Source organism: Vicugna pacos, chromosome X (genome assembly GCF_048564905.1).
Source record: "Vicugna pacos chromosome X, VicPac4, whole genome shotgun sequence".
Taxonomy (NCBI): domain Eukaryota; kingdom Metazoa; phylum Chordata; class Mammalia; order Artiodactyla; family Camelidae; genus Vicugna; species Vicugna pacos.
Window position 1 is genome coordinate 12,943,587 of NC_133023.1, and position 19,011 is coordinate 12,962,597.

General features: G+C 41.3%; 1 protein-coding gene across 2 annotated transcripts in view; it reads left to right on the forward strand.

Moving 5' to 3' along the window:
- NHS (NHS actin remodeling regulator) overlaps window positions 1-18,820 on the forward strand; it is a 337,575-nt gene extending 318,755 nt beyond the window's left edge. For both annotated transcript variants that reach the window (XM_072956295.1, XM_072956296.1), the window contains exons 4-9: window positions 2,932-2,994; window positions 4,931-5,123; window positions 7,729-7,860; window positions 8,761-11,742; window positions 12,044-12,170; window positions 14,694-18,820. In XM_072956295.1, the coding sequence (XP_072812396.1) occupies window positions 2,932-2,994; window positions 4,931-5,123; window positions 7,729-7,860; window positions 8,761-11,742; window positions 12,044-12,170; window positions 14,694-15,324 (4,128 nt within the window). In that variant the 3' untranslated portion in view covers window positions 15,325-18,820. The remainder of the gene's footprint in view (window positions 1-2,931; window positions 2,995-4,930; window positions 5,124-7,728; window positions 7,861-8,760; window positions 11,743-12,043; window positions 12,171-14,693) is intronic.
- Window positions 18,821-19,011: the final 191 nt, after the last annotated feature.

Below are 19,011 nucleotides of genomic sequence, written 5' to 3' on the forward strand. Positions count from 1 at the left end.
CCCACATTCTTATTCTGGGGAAGCTAAGGCTGATCACTGTTACTCCTGCAGGTGCAATAATTCCAATGGCAGGATTCCCTAGGGGTCTGCTTCTAGCATCTGCTGTTTGGGATGCTTCCTGCTCATGCTGACTTGTCTCCTCCTTGCCTTATTATCTTTGACTCTGTGCTGGATGTTATACTAAACAATTATATGTAGAAATAATTTGACACTATTTCTTTAGAGAGGATTTTTGTTTGCTTATGCCAGGCACGTGGCGGTGTTAGCAATACAACAAATATTGACTGAGCATTACTTAGGCAGTAGGAATACTGTGAACAAGAAATGGGTTCCCGCCCTTACAAGTCTTACTCTGAATAAGCAATAGGATTAATTTAAATAGAGCCTTTAAAGAATAATTCTGTTCATACAAGTTTGATCAGTACGCAGCTTTTCCTAACCTTATCCATCTGCACATTAAGGAATGGCATGCTGGGCCATGCAGAGATGCCCCGAGGTAGCAGTTCTCTTGCAGTTTTATTTCTTAGATAATTTAGGGGGGAAATGGTATGACCTGATTATTTTATTCACCATATAAAAGTCTAATCAGAAATATTCAAAACGATTTTTTTCCCTTTGACCAAATATCCAGGAAAGAAGATGCTTTAAAACACTACACTAAGGCAGTTACTAATTCATGGCAGGAATAAAACCATAGACCATCTGCATATTATAAACTTAACTCCTCTACATCGACAGACCATCTGCAGGGGCCCGAGTGCTTGTTTCTAGGTGGTGGAACCAAAGGACACAATCCTTCCACACACAAGCTCAGGAGTGCCTAGGTTCAGCTCTCACAAGCTGGAGGTCGGCACCACTGTCAAAAGAGTGGGTTGTACACTGGGAACTGACATAATATTGTAAATCAACTAGCTGAGAGGGAATCTTCTGTGGAGTGTAACCCACAGAGACCTTGACTTAATGATGGTGGGTGACCAAACCGAATGGTCTGCGCTCTCTCTGGACTTGCTAGCCTTAGTCATTCCCAGGTGTTACCTCATGCTTGTTTATGGGATGGGGGCGTTTCTCATACAGATGAGGAAAACCACTCACCCCTCACTCCCGGAAAAAATACTCAGCAGGAAAGCTGACTAAGGAGATTTAAGACAAACTACCAAAATTAATATGTTGATATTAATATCACTAATGTTTTCTGCCTTGCAGTTTCCTGCTGTGTAATTTTTTGAGACACCTCTGGTTTCTTGGAAACAGGTTCGTTTGCCATGTAGGCTTTGCGTTCAGGTTCCCTTTTTCTTACTTCCCTGAGTTCTCTATTTTGCATACTGCAGTCTTATTTGAGAGACCTGCACATCAGCATCTATGACTGAGTCCTGTGACAGAGCCAAGGTATTCTCTGAACTCAGGCCACATATACCACATCTGTCAAAATGATCGCTTTCAATGGGGGAGCCTACAAAATCATATGTCTTCAGTAAGATCTAGATCAAAGTTAACTGGGCCTAAGGAGATGGCATTTGCCTTGCTTAAAAATTAATGAGCAACCCTGTCAGTGAAAATTTAGAAAGTTAAAACAGAATTAGACCTTGAGTCTTCCTCACCACTGCCCTGAAATACATGTGTGCCACAGGCTTAAGAATAACTAGAACTGCATACATCAATACTGAGCTCCTGATGGAACCAGGCACTGCCTGTGGTTTCCTCTAATTGTTTTCGCCTATTCGCACTAAGATGGTAAGTACTCTTGGATTCTGTGGTGTCTCCTCCTGAGAGCCTGAGCACGACCCTTAATTTATTTGGGTTTCCCATCACTGCTAAAAACATACAGAGCTGTTAACATTCAAGTGCACAAATAATTTATTGAGCTCTTCCAATGAGGAGGCATTTTGCGAGCATCATGGAAGACTGAAAAGAAAATTAAATGTGGCCCCTGATCTCTAGGAATTCATAACCTAATAGATAAAAAGCCACATCCAGGGATAATTCATGTTACAGTATAGCAATGCTATATGTGGAAAGTGCTGTAATAGAGAGCTAACTGAATCCAAAGCTGACGTGGTTTCGAGTTTAAGAGTTTCACTGTCCTTCTCAGTAGATCCTGAAAAGAGGATTCTGGTTACTAGGTTATTCTCCAAACAGGGTTTGTTACATGATTTGTGGGGCCCAGTGCAAAATGAAAATGCAGGACCCCGTACTCAAAAACTAAGAATTTCAAGACAGTGAAAGCATTAAACCAAGGAGTCCTTCTGAGTGTGGGGCCCTGTGTGACTGCACAGGTCACACACCCATGAAACTTGTCTTCAAACATAGCCTATGAATATGAGGAAGAGGAAAATTTTGGGCAGTCCAGAGGAGGAAATTATACACAAGAAATTTTCTTCCAAGTGGTTCACAAGAAAATAAACTCACTCTAAGGAAAGAAAATAATTGTCTCTCCCAAATTACCAAATGGGACTTGGATCTAAAAAATAGAAAGTTACAATTTACGAAGACAACTTCACGGATATTTTGCAGCTACCAGGTAAGGGTGACAGTAGCAACAGCAGCGGCGGCAGGTGACACTAACGTTATTAAGTGCCAGGATTCTTCTAAGCCTATTATGTATATTTACTCATTTAATCCTCACAATGGCCCTGGAAGGTAAATACTATTATTTTCCTATTTTACTGATGAGAAAACGGACCTTGGAGCCCCTGGGTACACAGCAAATAACTGGCAGAGTCAGGCCTGGCACTCAGTCTAGCTCCGGAGTCTGCGCTCTTAACCACTATTTATGCCAATTCTCATAAAACAAAGACGCGTTCTGAAGGAAGGGCGGGCGTTAGTTATTCCAGGATATTCATTCATTAATACCATAGATTTGGCTTAACCAGGTTATACTACGTGTTGTGTGCATGTTTTTAATTTTTTTTTTTTTGCATTTCATGTTCATAGTTTAACAGCACCCGTTCGCCCTCCCCCACTGAATGTTGCCACATGACCCCATGGAGTAGAAAGGTACTGGTCACAGCCTATTCCGCTCTCTCAAGACACTTTCCCTTTCTTCTCTCTTTGAACTTTATGGCAGACTGTTGCTTCTAACTAACAGGTATTCCTTAAAATCAATTTAAAGAGTGGTATATTCCTAACTTGAATTAAATAAAACATAATGTAGACACTCATGTCATTGGCTTTTTTCCCATTTACACCCCACCCCCCCCCCCCCCCGCTAAGGTACAGTTTAGGCTGTTCGAGGCATCACCTAACTCCATTCCTGGACTTTGTGCTTCAGAGGAAAGAAATTTCAACTTGCCCTATATTTATCAGAATTGTAAAGGCTCAGCTTCTCAAATCAAAAGAGAACAGGACAAAAGGATTCTCTGGCAGCCAACTGTCCCTGTCACCATTAAATAAAAAGTGCTTTTGGCTGCGGTCAGAGCCTGTAGTCAGGTCACTATTCTTTCTTTGTTTCCCGGTTCATTGTTATTGAAGGAAGGAATCGCCTACAACATGTGGCCTGGGATAGAGAGGTCTCTCCAGCTCCTGCTCTCTCATCTCTTTTGCACACACTAAACTTTTTTCCTTTTTGGAAGTTACCTAGGAAACAAAGTCTTTTGTGCCCCAACTTTATTTGAGCTATTCGCTTTGCTGGGAATCTGCACAAAAGCTGAAGAGAGAGAAGGCTGCAATGTTTTACTAAAAATGTTCATGGCGAACACATTTTTGTCAAGGCGGGGGGGGGGTGGATAATATCCTGCTGGGTGTGTTGAGGGACACTGCAGACACCTCTGACAAGGTAAGGAAACGCTGGTGGTTAGTTTAAAACAAGTGTCTCTGCAATCTTCTCTTTAAGGGGATTTGAGAACAGTTCATTTGACAATATGTGAAATCCTCTGAGTCAACAGGGCATGATGCTTCCAAATGTGAGGTTGAGCATTTTTTTTAAAATAATCTTGATTTTAGGACAGAATATTTTTAAAACCTAACTGGAATAAGAGGAGGAAATGTTTATTTTATACAAACAGCCACCTTCCTACAAATTGTGGAAAGAAAGAAAACTAGGTTCAGTAATGAAAACTGAGTCTTCTAATAATCTAGTTTAGAAACCCAACCCTGAAATAAAAGTCAGACAGTATTAATATCTCTCAAAGGTTTGGATGGAGAATTTTCCAACATCACATGGAAGTCAAGGTCTCTAACTACACAGCTGGAAGAAAAGCTTCACATTGCAAAGCTGAAAGAAAATAAACTAGGACTGTTTTACTCTTCCGAATTTGAGAAAGAAACCCACTTGACTCTTTTCCCCCAGTAACAGCATCTGTATTTTCCACTGCTGTTGGCGAAAGGAGATTCTCCACTTTCGCTTTTACACGTGCAGTGTTAATGAAACTGTGCTTCTAAAACGTCATTCACAAAGGCCATCATCCCGCAGTAAAATTAACTCCTTGTATTTGAATCTGGCCTCTCAGACTAGGTCGGCTTGTCCTTCAGGTGATGTGTTCTGGAATGTCTCCTGACTCCAGGCTTTCAGGCCAGTTTTCCAAACCTGTTCATAGGCATCTAAATCATCTTCTCCCTTTGATCCTAGTCACCGAGAGCTTGCAAGACTTTCAGGAGGAATTTATGGCGAGAGAGATATCCAGAAAGTCAATCTACCTCTCACTGGATTAGAGACTCACATCTTCAGTTTGAAGTCTGGGGATTTCTGGCTACCTTGACTCTCCTCTTAATTACCTTTGATCTGAAAAGCATGTTTATTTAGCTTATTTTTTTCCTTTTGTGTCGCTTGACTACTGAAATTATGACTTTTAATTAGCTGTACTTACTATTTCTAGGAATTCTTCCTTTCACCTGAAAGTTTCTGACCTCATTTTTCTTGACTAAACTCTGAACTTCCTTGTGTGTGCTTAAGTATAAACCATGATAGCTGAGTCTGAGTGTACTTCATTTGCAGTCCCATCCCCCGGAGGACGAAGATACAGATGTCATGTTAGGGCAGAGGCCGAAAAACCCAGTACACAACATCCCCTCAACACTGGACAAGCAGACCAACTGGAGCAAAGCACTACCTCTCCCGACGCCGGAGGAGAAGATGAAGCAAGATGCCCAAGTGATTTCTTCTTGCATTATTCCCATCAATGTCACTGGTATCGTTCTGTTCTTTTCTTAGGGGCAGTAGGGTCAGAATATTCTGGGTATTAAATATGGTCAAAACCTGTACCAGTTAAGAATGCCGCTTTGTAAACAAATAATACCTTTTTCATCAGAATACAACCCAGAAGATGTTCAATATGCTTTTGTCAGGTTTTGAACATCAATTTGCATATGTTCTGCTGGGCCGCTTGTTATGTAAATGACAAACAGTTTCCTTTTGGAAAAAAAGTCACCAAATAGCTCTTTGGCCATAGCTGCATGAAAGAATGGAGAAGGCGGCAGTGATTAATCATATGATAATGATGCGTAGCAATGCAAAAAAGAAAACTGCAAACCCCAGGTTTCTAAAACTGCAAGTAATGATCCTGTAGATCAACTGTAAAATCTGTTTCCATGCTTCCTTGGGATGACAGTAGGCTTGTTTAAAAGATCGTTTAGACCTCTGCATTGGTTTTAGGGATTTTTGACCTAAAAATACATGTATAGATGAAGGCTGAATTCTACTCTAAACCCAGCACGCGTGTCTTCTGTTCACTCTGCTCTCCTCCACCTGAGTACTGAGATTTTGGATATTAGTCTGGGTCAAAGGCAAGCCTGTCTGGACTCTTCTTGAAAAGTTTATTGGCAGCAATTGTAATATCCAGAATTGGTGATCTTAGAATCTGGTAATCTTAGTTGTAAGTAAAATAATACTCTTTCAAAGACAGAAATTAAATGATCTCTCCACTGGGCTTTCTTTAAACATCTCTAACAGTTAAATTTTAATTTATTCATATGTTGAAAATCTCAGAATGGCCATTTTATGACAGATTTTCATCCTCGTACAATGTAACCAAAGAATGCATGCTGCTGAAGATGCATTTGGACATGGCCATTATTAACCTTATTCAAATTTCTCTCATATAAAGTGGGGAGCAAATGATGACCAAGTTTCAGGGTAGCTATTTTCTTCCTGACAAAATGGAGTTCTAGTTGGTCAGCTGGTTGTGAGTTGGGAGTTAATTTTCCTGAAGACCTATCCAACTTGTAGGATAAATTGTTCTAAGGATGGGCACTTTATCTGATCTCCATAAGCTAAATGAGATGGCTTAGGGGAGTTCAGCTGTCAAAATGGATCATTTTGGCACCCTTTTAAACTAACTTTCAGTTCTGGGAACATCTGATTATTAGCAGCACCCGCTTTCTTCATGACACTGTAAGTAAAATCTGGTTTTCAAATTTAGTCCTTTGATTATGGGTCTTGTGATTCAGGAGAAGGGAAGATCTTTACTTCTGCTTTATTTCAGGAACTCTCAGACTAAAGTCTAGATTATATGTTAATTTCAGGAGCTTTAATGAGAAAGTTGTTAATTATGTCCACGTAACACAAAATATCTGTGTCTGTATGCCATATGATACATAATTATCATGATTAGAGTGAAGGATTTTAATCTTTGGTTGGAACTAAGAAAGGAAAATTTCATTAGTATGAATTCTCCAATAGTACTGTAATTATTCATCATATGATTTCTCATGCAGATTTTTCAACACGAGTTCTAGAAACTGTTGTCACTGTGAAGCTAAGCAGAACACAAACTGCTTCATTATATAGCTGAACCAAGGTTTAACATGCCATTCTGCCCCATGTTTAACAGTCAGGATAAATGATGAAGCAACCAGATTCCAAAGCACTTTTAGCTTATGGCTTTCCGAGGCAAAGCTCACTCTGAAAAATTCATGGTGCGTGCCTGGGCCAGACAGGAGTTTGAGCTCCTCACCTCCTCCTTCATCATTCTAGTTTTGATAGGACTGCATGTAGCATGTCAATAACGTGATTATGGAGAGAGAAACTAATAAGCATCATGGTTTGCCTCCTGTATTTACCAAAGAAAACAGACACACATTGTACGGACCGGGAATTCCAGATTTATTTACAGGTGGCACACAAGGTAGATCCATTTAAGTGAAGAACTGAAGACTGTATTTTTATTTTATACTGATAAGATACTGGTGCTAAACCAAAATGTGTCCAATTTAGTCAGCAGGAGAAAACAGCCAGAGTTACATGATGATATGAAAAACATCTCAAGGCTGCTGTTCCCTCACAGCATGTGTGTGTATATAGGGCTTGGGCATAGTGGGTTGAGGGGGAAAAAAAACCTCACAATGATGCTTTTAAAGAAGAAACAGGTCAGGATATGTTAGCTGAATGAATTCAGGTTAACATCTTGGCTATGGATCTACTATGCAAAGATATCAGCTTCAGAAAGACCAGAAATAGGCCAGTAAATAGTAGTAACTAGGGGCTGTAAGTCCTTAAGGAGCCATTTCTGTCTGAGAGTGATTCTTTGATGTTATTTTCACTCCTCTTTCTTTTGATTTTCCTTCTTTGCTTGTTCCTTTTGGCAGTGCAAGCTGTTGTGCAGAGCTGCATTTGCAAGTAAAGCTTAATGTATTGCAACATAATTTAAATAAGAGCTGAATAAGAGCTCCCTTATATTTGCTCACAGGCTTAATCCAAACTCTTTACTTCCTATCAATAAATATCACTCTGTTCCAAGCAAATGAAAATCTGTTTGGCATTTCTGAAGGCTAATGAGACCTATTTGTGGGTTGCAGGAGTTGGTTTTGACAGAGAGGCTAGTATACGCTGCTCTCTTGTTCATTCACAATCCGTCCTACAGCGGAGACGAAAACTGAGGAGGAGGAAAACCATCTCGGGTATCCCCAGAAGAGTCCAACAAGAAATAGGTGTGGTATAAAACTGTCGTTCGTTAGCGTTCTGTCTGGTGCCGACTGTAAGGAGATGAAATAGAAGCCGTTAACCAGCTTCCTTAAAAATAGTCAACATTGTAACTTGTAGAAGTTTTGAAATGGTGTGTGTTTTGTTTTCAGTAAGCCAGGTAGTATTACTTTTTAAATCTCCATTCTTTACTGTGAAGGTTTGACCTTATGGATTTAGGCATATATGCTCAGGTTTTACGGCTGAAATATAATATTTTGCTAATTTTTAAAAGTTTTAGTAAGGTGGAAATTATGAGTAAAAATTAACAAGATTTAATTTTAGAAGAGTATTTTTATTTGAAGAGAGATATACTTTTATGGCATTAGTTATTTTAAAAGGTAAATTTCAAGGGTACTCAATTAAATATTGAATACTGATTATATGACACCCTTGGTGACATTTTTCCTATTTTTTCTGTTCAATGTGTTTAAGATATCTCTTCCTATGGTTTTTAAAAATTATTATTATGATAGCATCTCTTGTAAATAAGACATTTATTTCATATAATGAATTATATTATTTTTATTTCATTATGTTTATATTATGAAATAAAAGTGAATAGTAGCCAAGAAGATAAGATGTATTTTCATTAAAAAAAAAAACAGTAGACACTTATTGGAGCAAACTAATTTGATCGTGAAGAGAAAGAATTCACAAAAGATCTAAAAGCCTATCTTCTCTTAGTATATATATACATATATAGTGTGTGTGTGTGTGTGTGTGTGTGTGTGTGTGTGTGTGTGTGTGTGTGTGTGTATAGAGAGAGAGCTCCAACATGCCAGCACCCAGATTTGTGGACATGTCTCAGAATGTCTGTTCATCTGTCAATGTATAAAATATCTCACTGTACTTTCCATGTGCCCTAGATTCTGATGAATCGCCCGTGGCCAGGGAAAGGAATGTGATCGTGCACACAAATCCAGACCCTTCCAACACTGTCAATAGGAGGTCTGGAACCAGGGACTCGGAGTGCCAAACTGAGGATATTCTGATAGCCGCCCCATCCAGAAGGAGAATCAGAGCTCAGAGGGGTCAAAGCATTGCTGCTTCCCTTTCTCATTCTGCTGGTAACATTTCTGCGTTGGCAGACAAAGGCGACACCATGTTTACTACTGCAGTGAGCAGCCGCACAAGATCTCGGAGCCTTCCCAGGGAGGGCAACAGAGGTGGGGATGCTGAACCCAAAGTTGGTGCTAAACCTTCAGCATACGAAGAGGGGGAACCTTTCGTGGGAGACCAAGAAAGAACCCTAAATGACTGCAGCGAGGCCCCCAGCAGCCCGAGTGCACAGGAACACCAGCCTGCCTTGGGCCTGGCCTGTTCTCAGCATCTTCACAGCCCTCAGCACAAGTTAGGTGAGAGAGGGAGGTCACGTCTGTCCCGAATGGCTGCCGACTCTGGCAGCTGTGACATCTCCTCCAACTCAGACACCTTCGGGAGTCCCATCCACTGCATCTCCACGGCCGGCGTCTTCCTCAGCAGCCACATGGACCAGAAGGATGACCACCAGTCATCCAGTGGCAACTGGAGTGGGAGCAGCTCCACGTGCCCCTCACAGACCTCAGAGACGATCCCTCCCGCAGCTTCTCCTCCCCTCACTGGCTCCTCGCACTGTGACTCGGAGCTGTCACTAAACACGGCCCCTCATGCTAATGAGGACACCAGTGTCTTCGTGACAGAGCAGTACAATGACCACCTGGATAAAGTGAGAGGCCACCGGGCCAGCTCCTTTACCTCCACTGTGGCCGACCTGCTGGATGACCCCAACAACAGCAACACGAGTGATAGTGAGTGGAATTACCTCCACCACCATCATGACGCCTCCTGCCGCCAGGACTTTAGCCCTGAGCGCCCCAAAGCAGACAGCCTGGGCTGCCCGAGCTTCACAAGCATGGCCACTTATGACAGCTTTCTGGAAAAGTCTCCATCAGACAAAGCAGACACGAGCTCTCACTTCTCGGTGGACACAGAAGGATACTACACCTCCATGCACTTTGACTGTGGTCTCAAAGGTGGTAAGAGTTATGTCTGTCACTATGCAGCCCTGGGCCCAGAGAATGGCCAGGGTGTTGGGGGTCCTCCCACTCTTCCAGACTGTGCCTGGCAGGACTACTTAGACCACAGGAGGCAGGGGAGACCGAGCATCTCCTTCAGGAAACCAAAGGCAAAGCCGACCCCACCTAAACGGAGCTCATCGCTGAGGAAGCCCGATGGAAATGCAGATGTTTCTGAGAAGAAAGAACCAAAGATAAGCAGTGGCCAACTCCTGCCTCACAGTTCCAGGGAAATGAAGCTGCCTCTTGACTTCTCCAACACACCTTCTCGAGTGGAAAATGCCAATCTTCCCACCAAGCAGGAGCCTTCTTGGATGAGCCAGAGTGAACATGGTATTAAGGAACCTCCGTTAGACACCTCAGATATTCCACCATTCAAAGAAGAAGGTGCTGAATCAACTCACTATGCAGACCTCTGGCTTCTCAATGACTTGAAAACAAATGATCCTTATAGATCTTTATCTAATTCAAGCACTGCTACGGGTACCACAGTGATTGAATGCATCAAATCTCCCGAGAGCTCTGAATCCCAAACATCCCAGTCAGAATCCAGAGCCACCACCCCATCCCTTCCTTCTGTTGACAACGAGTTTAAACTGGCATCACCAGAAAAGCTGGCTGGCCTGGCGTCTCCATCAAGCGGCTACTCAAGCCAGTCTGAAACACCAACATCCTCTTTCCCTACAGCGTTCTTTTCTGGTCCATTGTCTCCTGGAGGTAGCAAAAGAAAACCCAAAGTCCCAGAAAGGAAATCCTCACTACAGCAACCCTCTTTAAAAGATGGGGCTCTATCACTGAGTAAAGATCTCGAACTTCCAATTATACCTCCTACTCATCTTGACCTAAGTGCTCTTCATAATGTCTTGAATAAACCATTCCACCACCGTCACCCATTGCATGTTTTCACTCATAATAAGCAGAACACAATAGGAGAAACCCTGAGGTCAAATCCTCCACCGTCTCTTGCAATTACACCGACAGTCCTGAAATCTGTTAACCTTAGGTGCATCAGTAAGTCTGAAGAAGTTAAGCAAAAAGAAGGCAACAACACAGATCTCCCCTACTTAGAGGAAAGCACTCTCACAATGGCTGCTGTGTCTCCAGGTAAGATTAGGCCACATATGACTAAGAAATCAGTATCACGTCAGTACTCCACTGAAGACACCATACTGTCCTTTTTAGACTCCTCTGCAGCGGAGACAGGACCAGATAAACTACAGTTAGAAAAAAACCGTACTTTTGATGTGAAGAATTGCTGTGATCCAGAAATGGTAACCTCAGCTGGTACTGCTCTTCTAGATTCAAGCGGCACAAAAGACCAAATACATATGGAGAGTGAGCCTATTTCAGAAAACACACCAAGTAAAACTTGTAACCTTCCCACAGAAGAATTTCAGAGGGTCTCCGCTGCTCGCCCAAATGATCTGGATGGTGAAATACGACAATGTGGAGCCGGTCCAGATGGAGCCCCAGCACAGGTCCAGAAGGCACCTTCCGTTGACCGGGAGGAGGCTGCACACCCTGAGCCTGCGGATGTGCTCACTTCTCAGTCAAACTCACCAACCAGAGCCACAGACAAAAGCAATCAACTTAAGCATCAACTCGGGATGAGCCGCCACCATGACAAAGTGCCTGGGAGTATCAGCTATGAAGTGGAGGTATCAGCTGTCAATCCGTGCCCTGAAAAACATTCTGAGCTGGAAACTGTTGCTTCAGGCCTTTCAGCCAAAAGTGCCTCTGATAACAGCGGAGCAGAGGAGACCCAAGGAAGTGTGGATGAGGTTTCACTGAAAGGTCAGTTGTTGATGCTTTGTCACAATGGAAAGGTGTCTCTTGGCACTTCTCGAAGGTTTTCTTTCTTACATTCCTCATACATGGTACTACCTTGGTTGTTGATTTCCCTCCACTACTTCTTTTCACTTATTAAAACAATTGAGATAAAAGCTTTTATTATCGAGAGTAAGTGTGACAGTTAGCTCTTTCATTTTCAAAAGTGACACTCACAAAACTATTGTTTATTTGTTCCCTGAGTCAGTGAAGCCCAGCAGCGTGCTGGATAACTTCTTCCTAAAGATGCTTTTGTTCTTAATTTAAGAATCGTCACCGAGTGATGACTCTATGATTTCACCACTAAGTGAAGACTCTCAGGCTGAAGCAGAAAGTGTGTTCGTGTCTCCAAACAAACCTCGAACAACTGAGGATTTATTCGCAGTCATTCACAGGTAAGGCAACAGTACCAAAGGTTTTGCTTCTTATGGTGCCTCTCATCAAATGCAAATATCGAAAAGCCTTGTGTATTTGTAATACATTCAGCAAAAAACAGAAGAAAGCAAAGCAAAGTTATTTTTCCAAATCAAATTGATAGACTCATATTCAAGTTGGGAAATACGTGGCTTTACATATAGTCAGACCTCAATTGAGACACTTTCTTAAGAACTGCTGAGGGAAGCTGCTGGTTTTTTTCCTCTAGGAAAGACATTCTGGAACAAGTTTTTATTTGAAAACAACCGTGATCAAGTAATTTAAGAGTGAACCTCAAACTCTAGTGTAACCTCTGACTTGTAAGTAATTTCTTAACCTATAGAACACACTCAAAGCTATACTCCTATGCCGGCAGAGAGAAATGGAAGTTGACTCAGTAAACAGAGCCCCAAGTTTGAGACAAGAGAGTGTATAAACCTGCCCATTTCATAGCTCAGAACAACTAATCACTGCTCCCTATTTTCCTCTCTTCCTAAAACTTAAATTTCTTTAAGAACACTGGCCTTCTCTAAACTTAATGCTCCATATCCCATGAATAGTGGACATCCTCTGGGCTGCTTTTCCAGGACAGCGTTGCATCCATGCTGACCATTCACGTTCTATCAACTGCCCCTGGCACCCCTGTGACCAAGGTCCCTATTTGCCAGAACAGTCCTTACAACCTGTGACTGAAGACAGAGCAGGAACTTGCCCTTGGAAACTGAACCCATATCAGATGAGCTATCCAATCATAAGGTGCCTGCTCCTTTCACAACTGCAACTGCCCACTTTACTAGACCTCAGTGACCTCGATGCGACTCCCAAGAGACAAAACCTGGGGACTGTCTAGTCTACCTCATGAAGTTAACACTTTTTGAAGCAGGTTCTTAGCAAGCAGCACACCACTGTTTTTTCCCAGATTTCTACTTTTTTGGGGAACCTGTGTTTTCTGATGATGTGGTTCTCACATACAGAAAGAGCACTGCTCTTCAACATTTTTTTAAAGGAGCCAATCAGAAACACTTTCTGTGTACACCTTAGCAGGCACATTCCTCCACCCAGAGTGAAGAACCATTTGTTAATTTTTCTCTGTCCCTGATTATATTCCCCTCACCTGCCTTGATCCCCAACCTTAGGACAAGTTATTAAATTCTGTGTAAGGTAAAGAGCCAAGTTCTTACCCCAAAGAACGAAATGCTAATGTCTGGAATAGTGAACAGAATGAAAGTAGTGGAGTCAGAAAGACCTGGAACTGAATCCCAATGCTGCCACTTCCTTTCCAGTCTCGAGTCAATTAAAACCTCTGGACCTATTCCTTTACTGTAAATGGGGATACCTATAGCTCACGGATTCAGTTTTGATGATAAAATATCATGTATCTAGAATATGGCAGATGCTAAAACCAAACATTAGTTTGAAATTTCTACCCTACTGGAGTGCCAGACCCTGGCGTACACACGATAGCAACCACATAGCATTCGGAGAACCAAAATCAGACTGGTCTCAAACTGCAAAGCTGGCATTTTCTTGAACCTATAGATTTTTAGGTTGGTGAGAAAGCGTGTTACCAGTACTCATCAGTGAACTGAGTCATGCTGACTCAGTGGCTAAATTCACTAAGTTTACACCTATTTACTTATCAAAAGAAATAATAATGATGGCAGATGAGTGCCTAGGTTTCGCAGACTTACAGAGTTTGGTAATCTTAGATTTATGTTTATGTAGGATTTACTTCTTTATTTCTGTACCTCACAGTGACAGGAATGATTTTGTTTTCTTGAGAGCTTGGAGAGCCCCAGAGGTAGTCTAGGTTTTCAGCTCCTCCTGGAAAGTTGGTTTACTGAGGAGCACCCTGTTGATGTTCCTAGGCAGCTATGGAAAATGGTATTTGCAGGCAAAATTGATTGATTTATTTGAAAAGCCTATAAGACATTTTTTTACATGGTGGAATTTTAAAAGTAGACAGAATAGTATAATGCACCACGTAACCCCTCCAAACACACAGAAACATATCCATCACCCAAGGCTATCAACCACCAACCTATGGCTAGTCCTGTCCCATCCACACCTCCATGCACTTTGTTCTTCTGGTATTCGTTGGAAGTCAACCCCAGACATCAGAGTATTTGATCTGTATTGCAGAGAAAGTGACAGTCCTTCACCACCTACACTCTAAGCAGGAGTCAGCAGTATTTTCTTACATCCTTGTAAAACTTCCCAACAGGTCTCCCTCTAGAGCCTCTAGCCTCCATGTTAGTCATTATTTGAAATGGTCATTTCCAAAACCTAATTTAAGTCCACTGGTTACTGGAGAACGTGGCCAGGGCTGTGAGTGCTACCAGGTCAGGAACGTGTCTTACTCATCTCCACAGCCCCTACGCTGAGTGTCGGATCAGACAGGGCGCACCAAGACGCTCTCTAAGGAGATGCACGAATGTGACTAAACACTTTTAGTTTCACTGAAAAAAATGTACGTGGGCTGAGATTTTTCCTTTTCTTAAAAGGTCCAAGAGGAAAGTACTTGGAAGAAAAGATTCTGGGGACATGTCTGTTCGAAGTAAATCAAGAGCTTCCCTCGGTGGTGGTGGTGGCGGCATCAGTGGTGGCGGTGGCATCAGCACTGGCTCTGTCACTTCGCCCAACAGCAACGTGACCACCCCGAACAGCCAGAGGTCCCCTGGCCTCATCTACCGAAATGCCAAAAAGTCCAACACGTCGAATGAGGAGTTTAAGCTGTTACTCCTCAAGAAAGGCAGTCGCTCGGATTCCAGTTACCGCATGTCTGCTACTGAGATCCTGAAGAGCCCCATCCTGCCCAAACCCCCCGGGGAGCTCACGGCCGAGGCCCCCCAGAGCACCCATGAGGCCCATCAGGGGGCACCCGGAACCGAAGCCCTGTCCCCCCTCTCTCCATGCTCTCCGCGAGTGAACGCGGAAGGCTTTTCCTCCAAGAATTTCACCACGTCGGCCTCAGCCAGGGTGGGGCGCTCCCGGGCCCCCCCCGCGGCCAGCAGCAGCCGCTACAGCGTCCGCTGCAGGCTGTACAACGCGCCCATGCAGGCCATCTCCGAGGGCGAAACGGAGAACTCGGACGGCAGCCCGCATGACGACCGCTCCTCCCAGAGCTCCACGTAGGTGGCGCGTGCCAGGCTGGCCGTCAAAGGTCCGCACCTCAGTCACGTGATGGAGGTGGAGGCGCAGAACGGAAGTCTGGGGGAAGGCAGCACATCTCCACTGCATACCAGCGAGTTCCTAAATACGACGTGCTGGGCAAAGGGAAGTTGGTTTGGTCTTTCTTGATTATTTCCCACGTTTCTAGGTAGCTGCACTGTCTTTCATATTTTTCTTTAGCATAGTTTGATTTACCCAATCTCATTCCTTTTGATAATAAAGAATTTCAAAATGTCTGCTTTTCATGAAAGCTAGAAAAAGTTTTCCCAGAGCTACCTATTCAGAAAACAAACCCCTCACTGTCATAACTCTTAAGAAGATGAAATTACTCTGGAGGTTTGGTATTTTTTTACATTAAAATGAACTAAAGCAAAATTTAGAAGAAAGAACTACACACATGTAAATACCATATTTTTGATAAAACTGTGTAAATAGATTTATCAATGACGAGTGGACACGTGGCCAATTATCTACCACACACCAACTGTTTATAGAACACAACAGATAAAGTGTAATAACTGTATTCTGTGAATACCATTTTCATATCAAATACCATAGTTAAATGTCCACCAATATGATTTCCGAGTGATAAACATCAAATATGAATTTTTAAACTGGTCAAATAAAGGAAATCTTGAGGTCATATACTGAAATGTGATTAATTTAAAATAATGAATTCAGACTTAACCATTTTGGTGACAGATTGCAGCACCAAACAATTAGTAACACATGGCTGTGATTTGCCATGTGGTAATTTGGACAGAATGAAAAGCATGCTTTTGATTTAAAAAAAGGAGAAATCAATGAGAGAAATCATCATTCTCAACACAAAGCCCTAAACAACAGCACTTGACAGTGTCCTTTAAACTTCAATTTTTCAATGGATTGCTTTAAAGAGAATGAGTAGGGAAAACAGTAGTTCATTTTAGGTTACATTCTATATTAGGCTACTGGGGACATAAACAGTCATAATCTAATGACTATAATCTTTAGACTCCTTAAACAGTTTAGCAATTAGCTCCAGGTTCTTTAACTAACAGAAACAAACCATAAGCATGCCACAGAGCTGTGGATTTCTCAGTAAGTACCTGCAATGAGTTTTCAGTGAAGCTCTTTCTCTGTGCTGATGAGATTCATGCTACCTACAAAGTAACAGAAATGACACTGTGAACAATGTACTTGGGAAATAGGTCTGTGTATATGCATTATTTATATTCTCTGTTAAACTGGGAACAGCTCTGGTTCACAATGCTACATATGACTGAGTGTCTGATTTTACTCTATTTGCTTGATGGCAAAAGGGGAGGGTGGTGGGTGGGAAAGGAGATGTCAGGGCAAGTGCTCTGATAAAATGAAGGCAGGGAAACAAGCTGAATTACTTGAAATTACTTGAATTTTCTTGTCTTAAAACTGAAAAAAATATACTTACAAGTTGAAATCTGCAAATGGTTTTTACACCTCTGATTTTAACATGAACTGATACTAATGTTTGAAAATGATATGTCAGAAATATGAGCAGCTATGTACTTAGAATATGTTTTGAAAGGGAGAAGGTAGAAAGTAGAGAACTAAGAAGGGATATGGCCTATAAAAGAATAGAATGTGATTAGAACGATAGAACATACCAGAGTTACCAAGAAATTGACAAGCAGCTGGCTTTAAGCTTACGCAAGTGGTATTTGGGAAAGTAGGATGTGTGAAAGGAAGTTTGTGGTTTGGTTTCATTCATGCAATACGAAGGAAAAAGCCTGGTCTAAGAAGATGCTGTCTTTCAATAGAAACACTTTCTAAGACGTTACAGAGTGAGAATTACAGAATCTGATTGCTGTTGGGTTTCTGTTTCTTTGAAAAGAAAAAAAAAGGCTGTCTTATTCTACTATTTGTCTTCACTATCAAATTGTGTTTAACTTCTTGTCATCCTTGTATGTAAAATGGGTGCTGGGGGTGGCGGGGTAGAGGAGGGAGAACGTGTGTGTGCACGCACGCGTGCGTTTGCTAGTGCTGGGATAGATAAGCTACTTGGTAAAGGGTACATTTGAACATTTACGAAATGTTATACTTTTTACTAAAAGAAAAATGTTTGGGGGTTTGAAAAAATGGACCATAATTTCTCACTGGAACCCGTGTGTTAAGAAAACCAGCGTGGTTTGACACCACATGGGAACACAAATAACTTTTCCTCATGCTTTGAAAAGTAAACTTGGCAAACTTTTAAAAATAAGGTTTTTAGACAAATGCGATAAGAAACAGTCATTTCCAGTCACAATAGGTGATATTTTGTAATTTTCATAAAAGCAGTTCGTTTGCAGTATGGCTTTTGTGTAGTTAGGGGTTTTTTAAGCGTATAAAGAAAGGTACGTGGGCTTTAAAAGTGATTCTAAATCTTGAACAGAAAACACACGAATTGGCTTTAACAAGTATGTCACCTCCTTATTATTGACATTAACTTAAGTAATGGTACCATATATATATTTTAAAATACATACCAACTTGAATTTTGAGGCAATAAAATACCTTCTATATGTAATGATCACAGAATTAACCCTTATAATATAGTTTTACTTATTTTGTTTACTCTAAAAATCTATAGCAGAGTTTCTCTATTTTATATTTCATAGATTTTAAAAGACACCCAAATAAAGATGGATTTAAAATTCACTGTGGAAAAGAGTACTGAGTAACAAACTGAGTTTAAAAAAAATCAAATTCCTTAGTCATTTGGAATATTCTACATGGCTTTATCACATAGCATGTAAGACCAAGATTTAGAGGGCCGTCTTCAATATCACTGCCGTCTTGAAGCAGGGTACACACATTAGGTATTGTGAAGAACATCAATCCAAACTTTTCCTCTGTTGTTTGCACTGATGCTGATTTTTTTGCTGTTGTTGTTATTTTACGTTTCTACAACATGTCTGTGTTGTGTGGGGGAAATTTTTTTCCTTACTTTTTGAGTTTTGGGTTTTTTTGTGTTTTTTTTTTTTTGGCTAAGTAGAGGACATGGACTAGTTGTAGCAAACAAAACACACTGTTTGCTCTTGCCAAAGTTCAGTCAGTGAGTACATTTGCTGCAGGGGTGGCAGACTTAGAGAACTAGATCAGGACAAAGATTTAAAACTATGAAGAAGGTTACAGTGTAACTATTTTGGTCCTAGAACCAGTTCATGCTGGCTGAAAGACAATGGTTTATGGACTTGCATCCATTTTGTATTTTTGTAATATTTGTAAATATGAACTTTTTAAATTGTTGCAAAAATGGTTTCTTTTGTAAGATGTTTTCAACGTTTACATTCAATTCAAGCCTTTGTATATTTTAGAGCTGTGCAACACTTTAAGTCTTGTATTTATTTTTAGTAAAAATGGTGACAGTTTCATTGTGAACCCCTCTCAAAATAATGTACCAGAAAAGTTTGATTACCTAGAAAGTGTGTATAGAAACTGCAAATAAACGTGACTGCAAATTAAACACCTGACTTCTTTTCATTGTTATGTAAATACATTCTTAGGATTTCACAAACAACAGGTTTTTCATAGGGAACTGGACAAAAAGGAGGGGACTGCTATGGCACAAGTGTGAGCAAAATAATAATAGTAATAATAAACATCGTCTCTATAATGGGCTCTCACCTTGCTTTGCGTTTGAGAGGAGAA